General features: G+C 50.2%; 1 protein-coding gene across 1 annotated transcript in view; it reads left to right on the forward strand.

The window, feature by feature from the left end:
• SFRP1 (secreted frizzled related protein 1) overlaps positions 1-19,503 on the forward strand; it is a 44,231-nt gene extending 24,728 nt beyond the window's left edge. Inside the window, exon 3 of the mRNA XM_004285055.3 lies at positions 16,145-19,503. Within this exon, the coding sequence (XP_004285103.1) occupies positions 16,145-16,467 (323 nt within the window). The 3' untranslated portion in view covers positions 16,468-19,503. The remainder of the gene's footprint in view (positions 1-16,144) is intronic.
• Positions 19,504-23,246: the final 3,743 nt, after the last annotated feature.

Raw genomic sequence — 23,246 nt, forward strand, 5'->3', positions numbered from 1 at the left:
CCTTTACCCAGTGTCCCCTGGCCTGTCCCCTGTGGGTATGGACGATGACATTGCTGCCCACAGCGTGTGGCCCTGCCAGCCTGCACTTGCTGGGGTCCACCTGCTCACCAAAGGCGGGGTGCTCTCCGGGGGACGCTCTGGGGAGACTCTGCTCCAGGGCCCTCTCCTGGCTTCTGTTGGCTGCCGGCAATCCCGGCATCCCTTGACTCATGGCTCCAGTCTCCGCTCTGTCTCCATGTGGCTCTTCTCTGGTGTCTGTGTCCTTTCTACTCTTCTTGTAAGGATACCAGTCGTTGGGTTTGGGATCCACCAAATCCAGTGTGGCCTCATCCTAACTAATTGCATCTGAAAAGACTGCATTTCCAAGTAAGGTCATATTCTGAGGGTCCAGGTGCATGTGAATTTGGGGGCACACTACTGAACTCTCCGTTACTCACTAGCTGTTGTCTTTTGGAAAACTGTAGTCTAAATCCTCTTGTCTTACAAGGTGAATGATAGTTGTACCGACTTTACCAGGTCTCTGTGAGGCCCTTAAGGATGATGCCTGACACTTGCGGTCAGTACCGGGGTCCCTAAGGTGGACTTGGGAGGTGGCAGCAGAGGGCGGTGGTCGTCAAAGGCGTGATGGAGTCGCAGACAAAGAAAGCCGGCTTCACGCGGTGAGTACCAATGCGCGAATCGTGGAAGGCATTTGTAAGGGATAAAAAGCCTTGTTGGTCTGGAGCACCTGGCCTGGCAGAGAAAATTCTAGATGTGAGATGGTGGCCCGCTGAGTGCCATGTCACACACAGCAGGGCCTGGCTCCTGGTAGCCCCTGGGAAGCAGGGAGCAGCTCCAAATACAGCCTGGCTCTGTTGTTTAGCTGCTGGGGGCAGCGGTGTTACAAGGCTGATTTCTAACATTATAGGTGAGCTTGGGAATAGAACCGCAGAAAACCAAGAACCTGAAGGTGCAGCGTCTAGAGCGTCAGAGGTGAGAGGATGTCTCCCGTCAGCCAAGCCAGGGAAAGTCAGTTGCAGATGTGGGGCAAGGTCGGCTCCCAAGGCATCTTTGGAATAGGTTCTAAAGGGTGGCGGGAGCGATCGTGGAGCCCCCCTCTGTACCCCTGGCCTGCAGTGCCCCGAGGGTCTCCAGCAGCTCCACCTGAAACCCTCCAGCTGGATGGGTTTGCCCCAGCAGCTCATCTGAAGCGCTTTAGAAAATAAGGACCCTTTAAAAACCGTTTATTTGTTGAACGTGAGGCACGAGAACGTGAGGCACAAAATCTGCATTCACAGGAGGGAGGAAGTTTGGAGAAATCACGACTGGGGGAGATCAGAACGCCAGAGAACGGCCAGCAGCGTTGCCCAGGGGGCCTGGGTCTTGAAACCGCATCTTTCCTCACTGGCCAGCAAATGAAATTCTTCATACAGAGGGTGTGTCAGCCCCTCAGGCTACCAGGAGTAATTAGTCACGCATGCAGGCCGTGTTAAGGATGATTTCACTGCAAACCCTCAATTTACGACAAATTGGCACTGTAGCTGTTGGGTGTACGGTGTCTATACGTCTGTCCACCAAAGATCAAAACGGGTGCTGACAGGTGACAAGGTGCCTCCTACGTAGTACCAGCTTATCTGCAATGGCTGGGTGGTGGCCGCGAGCTCGAGCATTCTGGGTCCTGAAGTGTCTGTGCTGGTGCCGGAGCTCTGATCGTAGGCCGGGTGACATTCGTCTTCCACCATCCCTGGTCAGTGGCGGTGACATCAGTCCCCGATGCCTGGTGCGTGAGCAGGGCGGTGACCTCCGTTCTTGGGCAGATCCGGGGGGACCCGCCCAGCTTCCCGACTCCTCCTGCTTCGTCCCAGCTCTGGGGGGACAGCTGGGGGCAAGCGAGTGTGTGGGCTCAGAGGGTCAGCCCTCTTGACCTCTGCCAGTGAAGGGCACGCCTGGCCAGGGAGCCAGATGCTGGGGAGCAGACTGAGCCAGAGCCGTCGCCCGGAACCCCGGGGTCCTGACTGTCTTCAGCAGGAAGGGAGGCACCGCACACGGGGCGTCCTGGGGCCCATTAACCAAAATCTGTCGGTTCCGGAGCCAGGAGCTTGGTAAACACGTCGGAAGCACTGGCCGCCTGAGTGGTAGGCGTGCCTTGGCAGTTGGCGCGCCGCCCCAGGATGTGGTGAGACACCTGCTGCCCAAGAATCTCTGTCCCCGTCATCCGAGTCCTTGCCCATCCACCGACTTCCCCAGGGGTCTCCTCTGGGCCAACTCGGCCCCGGGGCGCAGCGGCTTCCGCAGCCATGGGGAAGTTTGTTTGTTGATGTATTGATTTTTGTTTCCGTCTCTTTTTAATAAGTAGTTTTACTGGAGAAGCAGAAAAGAGCCCCAAGGGGGGCACCCAGATCTGCCCCCTTACCTGTGTGTGGGGCTCCAGGTGGGTGGAGAGAAAGAAAGGAGACCCAGTGAAGTCAGGATCTGGAAGCAGGACTCGGGACCCCCAGCTCGGGGCCGACACCACGGGCCACGTTGCGCGCCTGCTTGCTGAGCTCGGCGGGAGCAAGGAGCCTGGACAGTAGGGAGGAGGCCAGCTTTCAATGTATTGTATCTGTTGTTTTATACAGTTTTGAAAGGTTCCTTTCCATTTACAAAATATTAGCTACATTCCCTGTGTTGTATAAGACATTCTTGAGCCTATCTTCCCCCCAACAGTTTGTACCACCCCCTTCCCCATCCCCCATCATGCCCCCCCATTGGTAACCACTAGTTTGTTCCTATATCTGTGAGTCTGCTTCTTTTTTGTTATATTCAGTAGTTAGTTGTATTTTTTAGATTTTTAAGTGATATTGTACGGTATTTGTCTTTCTCTGACTAATTTCACTTAGCATAATGCCCTCCAAGTCCATCCATGCTGCAAATTTCATTCTTTTTCATGGCTGAGTAGTATTCCATTGTGTGTGTGTGTGTGTGTGTGTGTGTGTGTGTGTGTGTGTGTGTGTGTGTGTGTGTGTACACACCACATCTCCTTTATCCATTCATCTGGGTGATTTAGATTGCTTCCACGTCTTGGCTATTGTAAATGCTGCTATGAACATTGGGGTGTATGTATCTTTTCAACATACATAGTGTTTTTGTTTTTGTGGATATATGTCCAGGAGTAGGATGGCTAGGTCCTACGTTAGTTCTATTTTTCATTTTTTTAAAGAAACCTCCATCCTCCGTAGCAGCTGCACCAATTTACATCCCCACCACCAGTGTAGGAGGGTTCCCTTTTCGAGAGGAGGCCAGCTCAGAGCTAGGACCGGGTGCCGACTGCCATTAACTTTTCAGGTTCTTGGCTTCATCCAGACCTACCTGAGGCCAAGACAGACTTCACCTTTGGGAGACCAGCATTCCTCTCCATCCTGATTGCATTACGTTGTAATCCAAGGGGACACACGTCTGTCTCTGGTGGGGCAGTGCCGGGCGGGTGGCAGGAGAACGTGTGTGCTCTTGCCCCTCCCTGGGGCTTTGGGGTGAAGCCGGGTGCTGCCCCACCTGATGGACGGGGAAGGTGTGCACGGCGGGCTGGGCTCAGGCTGACGCTCGGCGCCTCCCAGGCCGGGGTCAGGCAGGCTGCTAGGGTGCCTGGGCCTTCTGCCCTCCCTGCTCTTTATACAAAGCCTAGAAAGACTGAAAAAAAGAAACAGAAACATTCAAGTGCAGTCAGCTGGGTAGCTACGTGGTCAGGATCTCGGATGGGCAGGAAGAAGCCTCATGGCGGGCGAGGGGTGGGCTCAGGTAGGACCAGCCTCTGTTTCTGCCTGTGCATCCTGTGATGGTTAGAATGAACGATTTTGGACATAGGCTGTTTTTTTGCCTTCTTTTGAACTTGGTACTTGAGAGACATCTGTGACGAAGCAGAGAGGTACTTCCCTTTCCGAATCCTTTTATACCTCGAACGCCCTTGGGAGGGAAAGGGGGACAGTGACTCCTGAGTGAGGACGCTGCCTGCCCCCAGGCCCCGTCGGCGGAGGAGGCCCTAGGACACGGGTCTCCTGTTCTGCTTATTATTCCCGGCGGCGCTGGCACTACCGGGCCTCGCTGTCCTCACTGCACTGAGGGAACGGGACGTAGGACGTAGAGCTGTGGCAAAGGCTCCTTCCAGCCCGATGGTTCTGTATCCACTGGACTCTGCTTCCCCAGCCAGGGCCGTGGAAGTGTGGGCAGCCCCGCGGTCAGACAGGGTGCGGACCCTCTGACCTCTGCACCTGCCTGGTAGCTTTGGGAGCCAGGAGAGGGAGAAGAAGGGCCTCCGTTGCCCTCTCCTCCGCCAGGCCACTCGTCACCACCTCCATGCCAGCCACACCTGTGAAACATGCACCTCCCCGTTACACACGGGCCACCTGCCTGTTAGGGTGACTACATACCCTGTTTGCTCAGGAAGGTCCCTGTTTATTCCTGTGGTCCCAGCGTAAAAACGAATGGCCCTTTCTGTCTCCGACGTGTCCTGGTTTGCAGGCTCAGTTGTATTCCTTTCGCTTCCCTGCCCGTGACCAGGGCTTTTCCCTGCTGGCTGCCCCAGGAAGCTTCAGGGGGTAGCAAGGAATTTGATTTTTTGTTTGTTTGGGAAATCTGGTCAAATGCACACAGGGTTAACCGATGTTTAATTTGGTGTCTCGTGGGCTTTCTGTGAAGACCCGCTGAGCACCTGCTGGAAGAGTCATGAACTGTAAGCTGTAAACTTCTTATTTACCCAGAGTACGACAAGACTTACTTCTCTTTGGGATAATTTTTTTTCTCACTATAAAAATTATAAAACCTGGAAAATAAAGGGAAACACAATAAAAAACTTAGACATCAGCCGTTCTCAGAGCCCAGAGGCAGCGACTGCCGATGTTTTGGAGTATTTCTCTCCGCTGCGTCTTTGATGTGCACAATTTTGCATAGAGATTGCTTCCCAAATAAATTTACGTGGTAGACTTTTACACCCCTAAAATTGCTCTGCAGTTTTCCTCACCCTAGGCCTTTCAAAGGCAGAGGTTTTTTTTTTACTTACTGTTTCAACGTATCAGTGTCCTCTTTTTTTTTTTTTTTAATTGAAGTAAAGTTGATTTACAATGTTGTGTTAGTTTCTGAAATGTTCTCTTAATTATAGGTACCATGCAAGGGTTTCACAGGCATACCTCTGTTAGGGACAGTGATTGGGGTCGGTTTGTCGGAGAACATTCTCTGTGTGTTAGGGAAGCATTCGTGAGACCCAGCCTGCAGCGGCCACCGGTCCAGGCCTCGCATGAGGCCTGGGTCCCCTGGACCTTAGCTGAGCACTGTCCGTGCTTCAGGCGGTGGACGGTGGTGGCCTCACCTCCACTCCTCCTGGCACAGTGTCCCCTCGAGATCCGTGGAACCTCGGCCAGTCTCTTGAGCCATCCTGCCTTAGCCTCCCGATCAGCAAGCCAGTTATCAGGGTTGGTTGCTAGAGAATTCGGTGAGTTAACGTGTAAAGGCACCTACACCAGGGCCTGATCTGCCAAGTAGCCGTTGGCCATCGTTGTTGCTGCTGAAGCAGAGGTTTGAGCGAATGATGCCCGTCTCACCAGTGAGGCTGTGAACTTCAGGGCAGACTGTGCTGTTTATATCTCTTTGTTCGCTTGTGTATCCGTGTTAGCTGAGCTCAGGGATGTGTGGGACACCCACTAGTCCAGGGACAGGGGTGGGTAGGTGGGCCAGGCCTGCAGGCTCACGGTGGGAGGGCACTGAGAAAGCACACTCACGGGTACTTACCACCTGTGCTGAGTCCATATGCAGATGGCGGGGTGGGACCTTGAAGGTCAGGGCTGGAGAAGATCACCTTCAGGGAGAAGATGATCTGTAGCTTGGCCGGAAGGATGGGTAGGAAAAGCATAAATTTTGTCTGGAGCACACCCTCTGCTCAGAGGGATCAACTATGAGAACAGTGAAGGGAGGAGATCTGAGGTGTGCCTGCCGCCGCTTCTCAGAGGCCTGACTCATAGCTGCTTCGGGGATCTCCCAGCCGAGGGGTCAGGGCACTGCCAGGCCTCTTCTCCCATCCGTCAGATGGGATAGTGTGAAGACCTGCCTGCCGCCATGCTGGGAGATGATTTCTGGGAGCTGTCTTTGAGTTTAGACAACTCCACAGTCAGGGCCAGGCTCTTGTGCCATTGTGTTCTCTGTGGACTTGGGCTGTGACCACTGTCAGCAGGGTCCCCGGGCGCCGTGAGCCGGCGAGGGCACCCGGTACCATCTGAGATAGAGGCTACTTTCCCTTGGATAATCTATACTGAGTTTCAAGACAGAGAAAGGAAGTATGAAGACTTAGACAGATTGCCCGTGCTGGAATGGAAATTGAGATTCACTGGTCCAAATGGCTACATGAAGACCCAGAGAAGTAAAATGATTTGTACAAAAGTTAGTGATGGAATCCCAACCAGGAGCTGGACTTGGCTGATTCTGGACTTAGAGTCCTTTACTCTGAAAGATGCTGCCTCTCGCTAACAAAGCCTTGGTTTTCCTGACTTTGCAAGATTCCACCTCTGCGGGGTAGGGGCCCCAGAGACCTCAGCGATTCTGAAAATGGCACTAGAACAGCTTGCCCAAGGTCAGCTGGGTCTTGGACCTGCCCGTGCTGACTTCAGCCTGAGTTTTAATGAGTTTGGAGGGCTGCCCTGGGCTTCCAGTAAGTTTAAACACCATCCAAGAAAGCGTCCTCAGAATGCATCACTGTGAATAACCAAGGTGACAGACCAAAAAGCCCACCCTCAAACCCTTTGGACCGGTGGTTCTCAAGTGTGGTCCCCAGACCAGCAGCATTAGAGTCACTTGGGAACATGTTAGAAAGGCACATTCTCAGGCCCCATCCCATTACTGCTGAAGCAGAAACTCTGGGGGCAGGCTGGCAATCTGCATTTTTTTTTTTTTTTTTTTTTTGCGGTACGCGGGCCTCTTACTGTTGTGGCCTCTCCCGTTGTGGAGCACAGGCTCCGGACGCGCAGGCTCAGTGGCCATGGCTCACGGGCCCAGCCGCTCCGCGGCATGTGGGATCCTCCCGGACCGGGGCACGAACCCGTGTCCCCTGCATCGGCAGGCGGACTCCCAACCACTGCGCCACCAGGGAAGCCCCCCAGTCTGCATTTTAACAAGTCCTCCAGGAGATCCTGAGGACCCCTCTCCGGAGCATCTCTCAGAGCCAGGGCTAGCTCACGGCTTTTCCGATTCTTGGTTCTGGAACCCACTCCCCATCGTCTTCTTTCCAAGAGACCATTGCGCACTCCAACGTGCCGTGTGGCGTGAACACTGCGGGGTGGAATGGAAAACTAGTGAGCCCTCCGGCAGCAGGACTGTTTGCCTTGGCCGGTTGGCCCGGACTTGGAGCCAAGGTTCCATTAATCCTTTTGACTGACTTTATTTAAGCAAGTCTCCTATTCTCCTCTGCCGACTGCTTGGGGAGGCATGGGGGAGGGATGCGGTCCTTACTGGGAGGAGAGGGGCCCACGCCCCTGCTGCCTGGGCCGCAGTGCACACGTCGTCCCTAATAAACCCACACCAGGCAGCCCTTTGCTCTCAAAGTGGGGTTTCCATTTTGCACCATTAGCTTCGATCAGTGGGGATTTAACACAAGCCATGAAATCAAGCGCTTAGGCAGCGGGATTCCGATGGCTGACACCGCCGCCGCCGTGCTGTGTGCGTGAGTACGTGTAAATGGGTTGGGAGGGCACAGAGCTGCAAATTCCACCCTCCCGCCTGACCATCCCCCCACCTCCCCAAGATGTCTGGGATCCAGAAAACAGGACAATTTCAGTTAAATAATTTATCTCAAATAAGTCACTCAGGAGCATTTTTTACATCTGCTGTTTTCTTGTAAATGAGAAAAAAAGAAAAGCTGCTTTCAATCTTTTTGTTTGTTTGTTTTGTTTTGATTTTTCTTTGTTTTCCCTTCTCTCTCTGTAGCGTCTGTCCTGTAGCCAGTAGATGCCTGTAAGTATGCAGCACGTGGTTTGTGGTCGGGGAGAGAGTCTGAGTTATTGTACCAAGCGCGAGCCCCTTTCTTTGCTAAAGGAATTAATGATGCAAACACTGGCCCCTGCTGGGAACGGAGGTCTGTTGAGCTGCCTTTGCAGGGCCTTTGTCAACAGGACTCATTTGGATCCCAGTGCCTACGAGCCAGCCTGTGCGGTGCCCAGACCCTCTGCTGAGTGTTGGAAGCAGCAGCAGTTTCTCCCAGCCCCGCCCTTACCCAGCGCTGTTACCAAATCTCATTTGCACAGTTGGCTTTGGGGATGGCGCTTTCTGCCTCAGGGTCGCCCACCCAAGAGATTTGTGAAAACGGGGCTGGGACGTAGAAAAGCAGGTCCTCTCTGTCTGACTGCTTAGTGAGGTCTTGCTATCTGAACAGGCTCTTTCACCAGGAGGCAGGGTGGGAGGAGGGGTGTAAGCTGAACCCCCAGGGCTGATGCTCCAGGCGCCCACCTGTGGGCTCTTCCTGGTCCTGGGGTCTGGGAACAGGCCACTCAGTAAAGAGTTTGTCCATCTGCTGCACAGATCATGTGTTTGGGAACTGCAGCCCTGTCTGTCAGAGAAAGTAATTTAGGAAAGCTAGCAAGTCAGGAGTCAGACTGTGTGGTGGGTTACCTGCCCCAGGATGATTTTTTTTTTTTTTTGCGGTACCCGGGCCTCTCACTGTTGTGGCCTCTCCCGTTGCGGAGCACAGGCTCCGGACGCGCAGGGTCAGCGGCCATGGCTCACAGGCCCAGCCGCTCCGCGGCACGTGGGATCCTCCCGGACCGGGGCACGAACCCGCGTCCCCTGCATCGGCAGGTGGACTCCCAACCACCGCGCCAGCAGGGAAGCCCCTAGGATGATTTTTTATTAGCACCTATTGGAGATAGTATATCTGACTGCTGGTCACTTGTCCCCAGAATCTGCAGGGACCCCATGCTTTCCTGCTCCTTTCTTGGAGGAGCTGTGGCTGGGCTGAGAGGCAGGGAGCTGTGGGCACCTCCAGCCTCGGGCAGCCTATTCAGCTGAACCAGGTTTGACGTCCCTTTGCATTCAAAGTAAATAATCCGAATTCTAACCTAATTGGTTTTTTATCTGAAAAATGATCGGCTTGACAAGCTCTATAGGCTACTCCGTGCTCCCAAATAAACAGTGGAAAAGGCAGAATTCTTAAACAAAACCCTTCCTGAGAAGCCCTAACGCCAAGCTGCTCCCGCTGAACGGGGAGTGAAGGGCAGGGAATGTAATCTTTGTGTTTCTGTTAAGAGCTCCCATTTTGTGATTCACTGACATTTTATATACATTTCAGTTCTTTACTAGACAGCAAACTTTTTTAAAATCTAAGGTTTTTGCTTCAGAATAAATGCAATTTAAAACGTCAAATAGTATTAAAAGGCTTTTAACAAAAAACTGCAGGCCTCTGCCCCATGCCTTCCAACCACTAATTTCCACAACCCAGAGGTAATAATTTTCAGCTATTTTAGCTATTTCTTATGATAGCAAAATGGAGTAAATAAATACCATACTTAATTTTAATTTTTAATTTTGATTTTCAGACATTGCTTATTGATTTTCTATTATTGAAGACAAAGATCTGTCTCACTTTTGTTTCTTAATTTTAATTTTTACACAGTTTTAATTTTTAGTTAAATTCTTCGTTTTAATTTTTAGACACTATTTATTGCTTTTCTATGATTGACGATAAAGACATCTGTCTTATACCCTATTCTCTCTTCTCCCCGTTCTTTTCAATATAGTTGTATCACACTTCCGCTTAAATTGACATTCAGCGTTTAATTTTTGTAATTATGTCAATATTATCTGCAGCTGAGCCGTGTAGTGTACTGCATTTGTATTTCCTTTATTATACACCATTTTGTTTTCCCTTGAGATAGTAGTTGCCTCATTTTATTTTCCTGGCTCCTCGTGTTTGTGTTTCGAATTCAGCCCCAGACCTTCCTGCAGGTGTACATCTATCCCTCTGTCCTCCTGTTTCAGTCTGGACTGATTGAGCTTTGCGCCGGCCACACAGTTGTTCTGGAGGAACCATTCTAAGACTTCCATCGCTTTTATCTTATGTGAGAGCTTTAGTTTCCTGATCCTGGGTCTTGTGCTGCATTTTTGGGGCAGTTTCCTAAGAACAGATACGTGGAAGATTTTTTTTTAACCATTAAATGCCTGAAGTTGTCTTTATTCTCCTGTCCCACATTGACTGGCTCAGTATTGAATTTGGAAATTGTTTTGGCTTCTAGTGTTGCTGTTGACCAATCCAGGACCATTCTGATGCCTGGTCCTCTGCAGCAGATGTAGCCTCGCTTTGTCTCTGGAGGATTTTGTAAGTTCTTTTTACCTCTGGTGTTTCTAAATGCTGTGATTCATTGACCCGGGCACTGTTTAATCTGAGAACTTGCATTCTTCATTTCTGGAAAATTTTTCTTGCATTATTTCTTTGGTATTTTCTCTCATTTGTCTTCTTGGTTTTCTCTTATTCAGATGTTGAACCTTCTGGTTGGGTTCTCTCTTTTATCTTTCTCTCTCCTATTTCCATCTCTTTGTCGTTTTGTTCCAAGCTTATCTTAAAGCACGTGTGTTGCATTCTTTATTTCTGCTCTTACCTTTTAAAACTTCAAATACTCTTGGTTCTCTGAACATTCCTTTTAACAGCATTCTGTGCTGGTTTCATGAATACAGTATCTTCCATTATCTTTGTAAACAGTTTTCTTCTGTGCCATAGCTTGTTTCTGTTATCTCTGATTTCTTTTTTTCTGTGTGTTCCGTGCGTTTTGGTCTCTCGTTCACATGTAGAGTCTTTCCTTTAAAAGCCTGCTGATGTTGGCCGGCCGCTGGAGCTCAAGAGTAAAGCACTAACTTGGCGCTCTTTGCGTGCATGCATGGCCTGTGATTTGTTGGGCCTCATTTTGGAATTTTGTTAGGGGGAGCTGTAAGTCTTCTCTTTGGGGCTACTAGTTTCTTTAGATAGAAACCCTACAGTCCTCTGACTGGGGGTATTGCTGTAGTGTTCTAAGACCTGAGGGTTTCGCCCTTCACTGTGCAGACTTCCATTTAACCCTTTGGTGTCGGGGCAGCTCCCCCCTACTCCGTCCTCCTGTGAGGCTGGTGTCCGCAAGCCCAGTCTGTCTGGGTTCAGACCTTCTGTACGGAATAAACGTCTTGGCTGCCGCTGGAGTTGGTGAGGGGCAGTCATCTGGATTTATGGCCAGGCTGGTGGATCTGGGTGCCCTGATGCAGACTCCTCAGTTCCTATATTTAATACAGTCTCTGTCATGGAGTGCAGAAGCACCCAATGGCCCCAGTTCACGAGCACGTCTGGGTCCTGCCATGTGGACCTGCTGCTTTCTTACTGTCAGCTCCCTCTGTTAGCAGCTGCGTTTCAGCTTTTCTCTTCTCATCAAGCCAGGACCCACCATCCATTTGCTTCCTATTATACTAAATGTGATGTCCTTGTTTCTTTACCATTTTCTTGCGTGTGTTTATAACTTTTTTTAAACCATAATTTTAGAGGGGTGGAAATGATTGTGTGCTCAATCTACTATGTTTGGCTAGAAGTGGCCAGCGATGACTCTTCACAAACATTCCAGACGCTTGGTGGTTGTCAGGATGGAAAACCTTTTCACTTCCCATTGGTTTGGAGCTCTCTGGGAGTCTCCCTCACCCCCTGGGATTGTGGCTCCCACAGGTCGTCAGCAACCCCCCCACTGCCAAGGCTGGCAAGCTGGTCCCACGCTCGTTCTTAAGCTCCTGCAGCGTTGGGGATGAAGGAGCATTTCTTCCACTTGAAGCGCCTTCCTGCTGTGCTTTCCGAGACGCTGAGCTACCTAGTTTTCCATCCGTGCCTCTGATGACTTTGCAGGGACTCCCCAGTGGAGGTTCCTCCTTCTCTTCTCGTCTCTGTACTTTATTCTTCACTGCAACCGTTATCTGTAATCAGAGGAGTCACAAAGCTGGGGACTGACTCAGCCTCTTCGGCACCTTCCCCATCTCAGGCCCTTTCTTGCACTTCTGCAGCGATTCCACACTGTCGATCGTGTAAATGCCTGGCGCTTGGCCAACAGTGGCCTCTCGTCCAGGCTCCCTGTCTGGGTATTTGGAAGGATGGCGGCCCCATTAGCATAAGCAGGTCAGGAGAAAAAGACGGTTTTGAAGAGAGTGTGGGTTTGGGATGAGTGTAACAAGCTTCCTCTGCTCGTTTCAGCCTCAGAAAATGGCCAGGCTTTGTGGGGAGGCTACCAAGGGGGTGTCATTTGTGGGCAAAAAATATGGTTTCGGTGACTGCAAGTGGGATGAAACTTTCAGGGTCTAACCTGAATAGAAGGGGTTATTTATTTTAAGGTTGCGGAGAAAGACCCAGACAGCCCCTGTGACCTTAAGTTTTGAGTTTTCAAAGTTTCTGGTCTCTGCATCCTCGCTGGCCCTGACCAGCAAGGTGAAAGGCAGGAGTCATATCCTACTGTTGGAGGGCATTCAGTTGCTGCTAAGAAAAAACACAGAGAAGGGTTTTGTTTCTTGTTTTGTTTTGTTTTAGTTCAGGGCCTGGCTGTCACGGGTAGCTGAGATCAAGGGCCTGAGGCAGGTGTAGAATCATCACCCTGTGGGAGACAGGCTTGGGAGGGGGCAGAGAAGGACGGGGACAGGGTGGGCGCAGCAGCCTGCCTGGGATTGCCCAGCACGGGCCCTCTGCATGCTCGATTGGCCAGGCCGGCAGGCAGACTGCACTCCACGCTTTACAGCCTCCAGGAGCTCAGATCCAGGTTCTGTGGCCACCCAGTTAGAACCCAGGACCTGGGACTCCAGCAGCGCCCCAGTCGTGAGCCCAGCTGCTGCACCAGCACCGGTTGCAGCGCAGACACAGTCCCTGGGCGAGCGAAATCCCTGGGGTCCAGGCTGTCTGCATGGTGGAGGCCGGGTGGGGGAAAAGGAAGTGGTCAGTCTCCCCCCACCCCATCCCAGCAGCCCCTGGGTGTATGTGGTGGGAGGCTGCACACATACCCACAAGGCAGGGGGAAGTCGACCTGGGATGGCTAATCGCCTATCCAAACATTGCTGGTAATCTGCATCCCTGAAATAAAGCCCTGAAAGATGGAAAGATGTTAGTAATTTCTGGCCACATGTGCCTCCTTCTTCCCTGCTCTCCCTACCTCAAAAAGAGAAAGGAGCCAAATGGCAAGAAACGAAGAGTCTAATGCAGAACACATTTCCATCGTTTGCTTTTCCCTCTCCCCGCCATGCTCCCACCTATGTAAACTAAATTCCTTGACACGGTCATGGCAAAGGAACATTAATTTTTGATTTGAGTTGTGATTAAAAGCAACACAATCAAAAGAGGGAAATAGTTTCCACTGAAGCAATAGCATCTGAAACCCCGTCATGGTATAGTAGGAACCAGCGTGGTCTTTGGGGTCAGGGGTGGGTTCTATAGTCCTGAGTCTCTTTTCACAAAGTGTGGCCTCGTGTTGTTCCTTAACCTGAGTCCTTCTCCTTGATCGTCGTCAGTAATAACAGCGGTTGCTGTGCATTAAGTCAGGAGAGCCGCACAGAGAGCACCTGTCCTGTGCTTGGCACACAGTGGTTCTCCAAAAAACATGATGGCTCACTTCTCTGCAGAAAAGAGGCTGCCCAGTTGTCACTGGAAAAGCATTCGTCCCTGCCAGTGATGTAATTGATCCCAGCTTTAGACCTTGGGTCACGTGACACGTCGGGGCACTTCTCGGAGGGTGTCTTCACCGCCTCGCCTTCCTGCAGTCCCTGGCCGCCTTCCTTGGGTCAGTCGGTTCTCGCAGTGCGGAGGGCGGGCAGAGATGGAGCCCTGATCTGCCCGGGCCTGGGCAGGGAGTCTCCTCTGGCTCAACCCCCCGGACATATTTCTAGATGAGTGAACTATAGACTGGCCCAGGTGAAGTCTTTTCTCAGGTGGCCCACCGGGTACAAGGATGGTAAGCCGACAAGGGGAGCTGAGCCGGGGTGGGAGAGGGAGGGCTGCTTGGGCAGGTCTGGGCGGAGGTCCCAGAGGGGTGGTCTCTGCTGGTTCCTAGTTGCGGCTTTCCCACCTGCTGGTCCCCCTGCCTCTGCCCTCAGGGTGGGAGTGGGTGCAGGAAGCGAGCAAGATCAGAGGTGCTGGGCGGTGGCTGGTTCCGTGGGGCGGGGGGCAGTAAAGAGAGGAGCTCACTGGGAAACGGTGCTCAGTGCACTCCCGTGGGCAGGGGGGCTGGGCCAGCCTGCGAGGTCAGGGCTAACCATCTGCTGCTTGGGCCAGTCCCCCAAACCTCCGCCACCCTTGGGGGCTGCAGGCCTGGGGTGTCTGTTACCCGGGGCTCGGCGGCTGCAGCGCTGGGACTCCTTCTGTAAGCAGAAGGGATGGGAGTGCATTTCATTTCCTGATTTTGACACATCCACTGAAGCTTTGTTCCTAGGATTTCTCCCAATTCTTGGGGTGGCCAAGAGTGTGCTTTCTAATCAGCTAAAGAATAAATAATAAAGCCTTCGCTCTTGCGGTGTTCCCTTTCAACCAGGAGGAACTCTTACCATTTCGTAAGTAAAGTCATTTTGAGATGTGGGTAAACCTGGGAAGAGAGCCCGAGCCCTTTTCCCGTATTGTCTTGGTCCATTTAATCAGCACTTGAAATGTCAGCTTCATTATAAAGAATTTTGCAACTCGGCCTGGACAGCACGGTGATTATAAGTGCACGCTCAGCCCGTGGGTTTAGTTTAGGGTCAGTGACTCTGGGCAAGTAAACGTAACCATTACGCCTCAGTTTTCTCATCTGTTAAATGGGGGAAATAATTGCACCTTCCTCGTGGAGGTATCAGGTTTCACTGAGGAAGTGCATGGAAAATACTCAGCGCTCTTGAGGGCATCCAGATGCTTTCCTAGTCATTAGCTACTGTTCTGTAGCTCGATTCAAGTCTTTCCTCATGGAATGTGGGTGGAAGCTTTGACTTATTCAAAAGAGAGGGCTTGGTGATTTGGAATTCACAAGAATTCGAGGGATGGACACATCATCTGGTGACCAGAATCTAGAAATGATTTCCAACTCCTTTGGAACTCTCCAGGGCTGGCGAGGCTTCCAGGGGAGTTGACGGTTATAAGGACGCTGTGTTTGTGTTTCTGGTGCATTTCCGATGACTAGAACGCCTCCACGCTAATTTATCCTCACCAATTAACCCCGTGAAGCCAGCACTAGAGTGTGTGGTCCACACACTAACCCTGAAGCACTGTTGACTCAGGCTCTGTAGAGACAAAGAGGCGGGAAGGCAGAGCTGGCAGAGGGCTGGCTTTCCCTCTCTTCGGGGAGCCGTGCTGAGAATGGAAGAAGCCCAGGTACCATGTGAGATTTAAGGAATCACCACCTGGATTTATCCATCAGGCCCTCACCAGGACTTGCTCGAATGGGTCGAGAGGTCAAAGTCGGGTTTGGTTCTGTGGGTCTACACGGTGGGTAGGCTAGCCCATTAGTGGCGCCATCTAGTGGTTGATGAGTGGTGGACAGCACGTCAATGGTACCTGCTGTCTGAACGCCCTGGAGGCCCAGTGGTTGGAACCCTGGTTTCTCTGATGACAAAGTTGGACGCTGACGTCTGATGCAGTCAGCTTTCCCTTGCTGACTGCACACACACAGGTTCTGTCTGTCTTCTTTCCAGAACCCAACTGACAAAGAATTTTAGGTCCTTTGGATATTTAAAAAAAACGTAAACCAATAACTTTCTCCTTAAAACAAACAAACGAACAAAACAGGGTAAGTTTTTTCTTTGAGTGCTGATGTTGGTAGCATTGGATTATGTGGACTTGATTGGATTAGATGATCCCCTTCCTCTCTTAAAGTATCGTATGATAGTCTGAGTCCTGGAGTTTTAAAAAAGAGACACATGATTTGGTTTTGAACTTTTATCTGAGACTCTCACGGCATCCTGTGACAACCATTGAGATACCATCAGATACTGCAAACCCAGGGGGCAGAATTGGTACGCGAAGGTGAGCTGAGACCTTGGTCCTTATCTATAGAATAGACAGATAGAGCCTCCCTCTTTTAGGTGATCTTTGCCTTTTATGTCTCCTGCTCTTCTGCCCGCGGGTGGGTTGTGGTTTCTGATGAAAAGCCGTGTTCTAAAACTCTCTCTCTCCCTTCTCTCCTCTTCCCCTCTCTGTCCTCCCCCTCTCTAGCCCTGAGGATGAAAATCAAAGAAGTGAAAAAGGAAAACGGGGACAAGAAGATTGTTCCCAAGAAGAAGAAGCCCCTGAAGCTGGGGCCCATCAAGAAGAAGGAGTTGAAGAAGCTGGTCCTATACCTGAAGAATGGGGCTGACTGCCCCTGTCACCAGCTGGACAACCTCAGCCACCACTTCCTCATCATGGGCCGCAAGGTCAAGAGCCAGTACCTGCTGACGGCCATCCATAAGTGGGACAAGAAAAACAAAGAATTCAAAAACTTCATGAAGAAGATGAAGAATCACGAATGTCCCACTTTCCAGTCGGTCTTTAAGTGATTCTCGTGGGGTGGGTTAGGGGGGAGAGGACACCCCTGGACCCTCGGCGGTTCACACCCCCTGATCCTTCGAGGTGGAGGGCATCGTAATCCAGCTACTTTGCCCTTGCAGCATTTCCCACCCCTCCCTCCATCCCCATGCTCCAGACCCCAGTATAGCCGATATTTAAAGCCGCATGCCCAGATGAGGAAACCCATTTAGATCAGGAAGCTTCTGAAGACCTACAGTGTGGAGCAGCACGTCCCCAGGGGAAGGGAGGTGCAGCATCATCTCCATCAGAGACACAGTCACTACAAAAGAAAACGCTGCCGGTAAAGAAAGGGGGTGGGCAGCAAGGGAGAGGCGGCAGCAAACGTTAGGTTCTGCCACTCTCTTTGTGTCGTTACAGATTGCTTATGGATCTGTCCGCTAATCTACGCCTTTGGAACTAGAAAATTCTAACTGTTGGTAAGATGCACGGCTTTCAGTTCCAGAGGAGTTTCTCTTTCTGTCCGTCGTGGACAGAAACAGACACACACCACACTCAGAGAGTGACAGTGCACAGGAGAAATAGTAAGAACAAAGGGAGGGGCCTGCATTGCTTGGCCCTGTGGCCATGTGTCATCTCTGATATGAACCAGCCAGTCTCAGATGCCCTGGAGGTGGTTACCGGCAGCCTCAGTTTGATCTCACCTCCTGACACGTGGAGGGCGGCACGGGCCTGCCTTGGTGTGACAGAGGTGATGATTCGTAGACTGAGAAGGCAACGGTGGTTTTCAAAAAACAGAGTTAAAGGAGAAAAACAGAAAAAATTGAGAACAGTCGAGCAAGTTGCTAGTCTAGGGTGAATTGTCATTGGGCAAAGAGCTTAGTATTCTAATTCCCTTGTTTGTTCATTTCGCATTGTTTTAAAGCGACCAACAGACCCACTTACTTTTCAAGGTTTTAAAAAAAAATCTCCACTGAGCATTTGAAAGGTGTGGTAAGACTGCGGTCTCTTGGTGCCTTTGAGGCAACTTTCTAGCTGAGTGGCTGTCTCTCTGAGCATTTCCAGTGGGAGGTGGATTCTCCTGGTAGTGTAGCTGTGGGTCCTCCTTCCTGAGGGGTTCTGGCTTGCCCTGGCCCGAACACAACGCTAATCAAAACTCACAGTACATCCCATTCCTGTCTTTCCTGTGAAGAAATGGATTCCTTTGAACTTGATTGCCTAGAGAGCCGAGAAATTCAGAATAGCCTGCCTACCTGTCCTCTGCACTAAAAAAAAAATGTTTGTTTGGCTTTGCTTTTTTCATTTCTGCAGAGGGAAAGCTAAGCTACAAGGGTCCCAGTCCAAGGAGGGAGTTTAAAAGGCAAAGCAGCTACGGTTTTCCCCCGAGGGCCCTAAGATAATTCTCAAAGCCATCGTGTTTAATGAGTGATGTACATAAACCCATTCACGGAAGCAACTTGACTTCTGTTGTTCAATGTATAGGAAGTAATTCCTCCCAAATTAATTTCTCCCTCAAGCCTGATTCTTAATTCTCTGTAACACCTCGAGGATTTAACGATTGTCCCTCTGGGCAAATGTTTATACCCAATCCAATGCTTCAGTGGGGCTGGAAGGCGTCACCCGCATGGCCTCTGCCTGACACAGAAACAGTGGAAGATTCTGTTAACTTCCCAAAACTCCAGTCTGAAAGCCAGCCTGCCAACTTCAGTACGTTCTTGAGGGTTATCCTGATCTAATGAACCCCTGACAATTAGTGACCCATCATTTAATACTTTTTTTTTTTGGTTCTCTCTGACCTTTAATCATAAAGTGTTGGGGATCTTAAGTGATTCGCCTGTAATTTTGGATGATTTTTTTTAAATGTGTATATATATTAGTTAATTAGAGATATTCTACTTTCCTGTTGTCAACTGAAATTCAGAGCAATTTCATGAGCGTATGGTCTTGACTGATTAACTCAAGAGTTCTGTGCTCGTTTGCATCTGCTTGTTTGGACAGAGCGGGTCAGGCAACAAGGCCTCTGTCCAGGGTGAGGGCCTTGGGAAAGGCTTTGTGTGGGCCATAGCAGTTACCCCAGGAAGGTTATACATGAACAGGTGGACTCTCTAAATGGGGATTCTCAGGTAGGAAGCAGTAAGAGAGTTCAAAATAAGTTGGAAATGTGAATTGCAATTGTAGAGTCCAGCCACAGAGTCCCGGGACTGAGTTTCACTGTGGACTTGGGACAGCCTTGACTATCACACATCAACCATTGCAGGGCACAGGGAGGCTCTGGGCCCAAAGCTGCATTTGATCACAAACCTTTGTTTTTCTCAACAAAGGATGTAACAAAAACGATGTGCAGACTCACTGGCTTTCTCATTGGTTTCCAAAAGAGGTCTGTGTGTGATTTGGTCATTATTGCTGGTGCAAAGGTTGCATTCGTGAAGGTTTAAAATCATCATTCTGGGTGGAATCCAGTGAGGTCATGGGCAGAACTCAGCTAAATCTTTGAAGAATATTAGTACTTATCTTAGAAGATAGAAAGTGAGGTGAGAATTCCAAGAACACTTTATTTTTAGAGCATCCTGTGTCACACTTGGCTTTGGGTGTCGGTGAATTAGCACTGAGGGCTCCCTAAGGCACCTGGGTCTGTAAATTACAGAAACCCCATTGCCCAAACCTAGAGTCTGTCTCATCAGACTCCAAGTAACTGATGGCTTTGCTGTAACCCCGTGGATGTGTTGGGCTCAGGCGTTCTGTTTTAGGAGAGACTGTCGTGGCATAATGTGCTGGCCCTCCTGACCTTTCACCAGCAGATGCACAGGACACAGACGAGATTCCTGTTTCCTCTAGTTCCTCCACGTAGCACTCCTCTTATAGAGTCTAAATCTCTTACAAAAGCTTTGAATACTGTGAAAATGTTTTACATTCCATTTCATTTGTGTGTTGTTTTTTTAACTGCATTTTACCAGATGTTTTGATGTTATCACTTATGTTAATAGTAATTCCCGTATGTGTTCATTTTATTTTCATGCCTTCCTGCCATGTATCAATATTCACTCAACTAAAATCACTCAATTAATCAACGGTAATGTGCATGGTGACTTTTTCCCGCCAGTGATGCACCGTTCACCCTCCTCCACTGCACACGTACCCCTCTCTTGATTTTTTTCGGGTCCCAGTTTAACAGCTTTCAAATGGTAACGGGGCATGGTGGGCCAGAGGAGTACCTGGGGTGCCCTGCAGACACCCTCACCCCATCCCACATACACCACCTGCTCCCATGAATCATTTCCAGAAGTTTCCCCCGGCTGTGTGTTTCAGATCAGAGAGAAAGTTAAATACTTGCTCTCCAAGAATGTATTTTTCAACCTGCCTGCGTTTCTTTTCCATGTTTTTGGTTTCAGATGATCTTTCCCCTCCAGCCAATTCTATGTTAAAATTCCAACTAAAATCTGAAAACTCTTTGGGACCTGGAGTCTGAGACCCACATGAGCCGTAGAGGAGACCATGTCTGCCCCTTTAATTTACAGATGGGAAGCCAGATGTGAGATGGCTAGGGTTTCCCAAGGAGGGTGGGGCTCCCAGGTCACTGGCGTTGCTGGAACCAGAACCCAGGGCTCCCAAGTCCCAGTCCTGTGGGATCAAGGTCTGAATTACAGCTGAGCCTCCCTCTGGACCCAGACTGTGTCACTTGGCGAGCCCAAGCTCTCTGATAGGAGGCTATAGGCTGCTATAGGCTTCTTGCCTAAGGAATTCCTCGCTGTGATTTTTAATTCTGCGAGCGATGACACTGACAACTTCAGTTCATGTCTTTCCCTGACTAACAAGGCACTTCCGAACCTCAGACAACTGGCAGTCTCACCCAGAAGTGAGCAAATACTCCAAGTGACCCCAGACCACACCTAAGCACAGAGACACCATTTTTAAGGCGTGGTATGAGGACTTGTAAAAATTCCACTAAGTCGTGCTCTGGTTTCAAAAGATGTTCCCATACTAGTGGACCTGTACCTGGAATGCCAGCCCAGCCAAGGAAGATACTGGCATTTCCTTTTTATTCCTCTGTGGTTAATAAGAAGGAAAGTCTCTTTCAGGCTGGGCGTGGATATCATTGTCACCCCACTGAACCCTACCACCACGACCCATATGTTCTCACTGCTCTTTTGCATTTTTAAAAATCAAATCAGTATAACTGAGTCATTTTGCTGGATCGCAGAGACTGGCACAACATTGTAAATCAACTATACTTCATTAAAAAATTAAAACTAAAAAAATTAAAAAAGTTAAAATAGAATTATCAAAAAAAAAAAATCAAATCACCAAAAAGATGATGAAGTGTGTTCAAAGGCATCCTGGCTTCAGCAGCTGGCGTCGCCCTGGAGTTTGGGTTGTTCCAAGTGTCAGGACTGCCAGAGCCTCGTGACTAAGAGAGGGTTGGCAGGGCTGAGAACAGCAGCCTTACCCTCAGGCTCCATAGCGCTCACACCTCTTGAAGGGACTGTACAGGTGCAGAAACTCCAACTCAGGGGCAGAAAGAGACCAGGGTCACAGTGTTATCCAAGTTAGGGGGGTCTTATTTCCAAGGCAACCACGGACCCAGAAGTGCTAGCAATTCACTTCCTCTCTGGAGGAAGAGAAATCCGTACCAACAATCCAACAGTACTTAAAGGAAATAGGGAGGCTCATTCTTAAATTGTAGCATGTGTCCCCGAGGGGAGCTTACTAACGTGCAGTTTCTGTCTTCCACTCCCAGAGATTTAGATTCGGGAGGTTTGCCATGGGGCCCTAGAATCTCAACTTTGAGGGAGTGCTCTAGGTTTTCCAGATGCCAGCAGTCCTCTGGATCTACTTTGCATGACGTTCTAGTAGGACATACGTGGTGGCTTGGGAATGAGAGGCAGACGATTATTTTGGTATCTCTTTTCCCTACTCACACACTTCATATTGCTGCAGCGCTTTCTGAAGTTCTGTGAGTTATTCTTAACTAGGTATTGATTAACAGAGGTAAGTTAGATACACGAGGGAGGGGATGAACCTAACTCTTTACTGCCAGGTACATCCTGCTCTTCAAGGAGTACTTCTCAACCTCTAAGATGCATATAAGTCACCTGGAGACCGAGTTAAAATGCAGGTTCTGATTGGATAGATCTGAGGGCGGGTTGGAATTCTGCATTTCTGATTGGCTCCCGGGTGAGGGGCGGAGCTGGCGCTGCCGGTCCTCGGAGGCTCTAAGCGGCACATAGTAGAAGGGCTTCCCGCTCAGCAGTGTCCTGGCTCCCTGCGCTACTAATGTCACCTCTGGGTCCCCACGCAGCGCCCATTTCCTCGGAACTCAAAATATGAACCATGCTTTGGGGTGGAAAGAAAATCAAACTGTGGGAGAGTCGCAGTTCGAAACCCAAAGCTGGGGTCCCATCCTCTCCATCCACTCGTTAGGGTTCTTTGTCCTAGCTCTCCAGGGTTGATTCTTCCCCAGACTCCTTTCCCTTTTTTTTTTTTCCTTCCTCAGCAAACTATTAGCCATCCAGACCTGTCCTGTCCAGGTCTGCCTTTGGACCTCCCCGCCATCCCTCCCCCCAGCCCCGCCCACTGGGGGGGCCTTGGAGTTCACCTCTCGATGGTGTTCCCCTCCACCGCCAAACAGATTCAGAATCTGACAACAGAACGGGGGCTTTTCATGTTCCGATGTTCACATCTGGGCAGCTTCAAGCTCAGGTTATGGGAGAGGCCACGAAAAGAGGGGTGGCGGGGGGAATGAAGTATTTGGAGGGGAAATCCCACCTCTTTGATAAATTGAGGACAGCCTGCCGAGCAAGGCTGCTTTACCCGGGGAACAGGCGTGAGGAATTTCTGTCAGCAAAGGCCGAGGAAGGCTGCTCTTTGTAGGTTTGGAGAAGACGGGAGCCAGAACAAGCTCCGAATAGCACCCGAGAGTGCCTGTGTCTTTATAGATCTGTGGACTATTTAGATAAGCGGGGGCTGTACTTAATCATGGAGAGAGTTGTTTGCTTAAATAAAGGGAGGGAAGGTTGCATGTGTATGTTTAAGGAGAGACAGAGGAGATGGGAGGTAGGAGAAAGGATCCAGCAATTTTTCCACAGCTGAAACCCCACCACGTGGCTTTAATTAGGATGACCTTCCCGTCACCTGAGCACCAGAGTTGGTGGATAGGGCGGGGGCGAAGGATTCGGAGTTCTCACGGTCCTGTCCTCGGCATTTCAGCTAAGCTCTGCTGTAGGCATCCACGAGATGCAAGCAATGGTTTTACCTTCTCTCTTCCCTGGATTTCCTGAGTCCTGGGCCCTGAAACTGAGCACACTGCGGAAGCCTGTCCATCAGCTAGCCAGGTGGGATCCTGGGCTAGGGCTGCTCTGAGATTCCTTGGATGTCAGGACTTAGAGATAAATAAAGCCATCAAACCCCAGAAGTGCACATTTGATTTCCTTTCAAAAAAAAAAAAAAAAAGAGAGAGAGAATTAGAAAGAAAAGAGGAGATGCTGCTGCAGTGTTTTCTACATGATCCCACCTCTGTTGCACTTTTTAATAATTCACACCAGCATCACCGTCACTATTTGTACCTGGGAATGGATTGGGGGTGGGAGGTGCTTTAAGGGCCTCGGTTTCCAGTTTTGCTGTTGAGTCCTCTGGAGACTTTGTAATGACCAGATCTGGGTAATTTTGCCTCTTTGCCTAGAAGATTTAGCCCATCAGCTGAAGGAATAAAGGCATCGCATGCCATAACCCGAGTGTGTGTTTCACAGTGTGACCCAGAGACAGCCAGGGTGGGTTCCACAGAACTAACTGGATTCCTGGGGGGTCAGCACTCCCT

Source organism: Orcinus orca, chromosome 21 (assembly GCF_937001465.1).
Source record: "Orcinus orca chromosome 21, mOrcOrc1.1, whole genome shotgun sequence".
NCBI lineage: Eukaryota > Metazoa > Chordata > Mammalia > Artiodactyla > Delphinidae > Orcinus > Orcinus orca.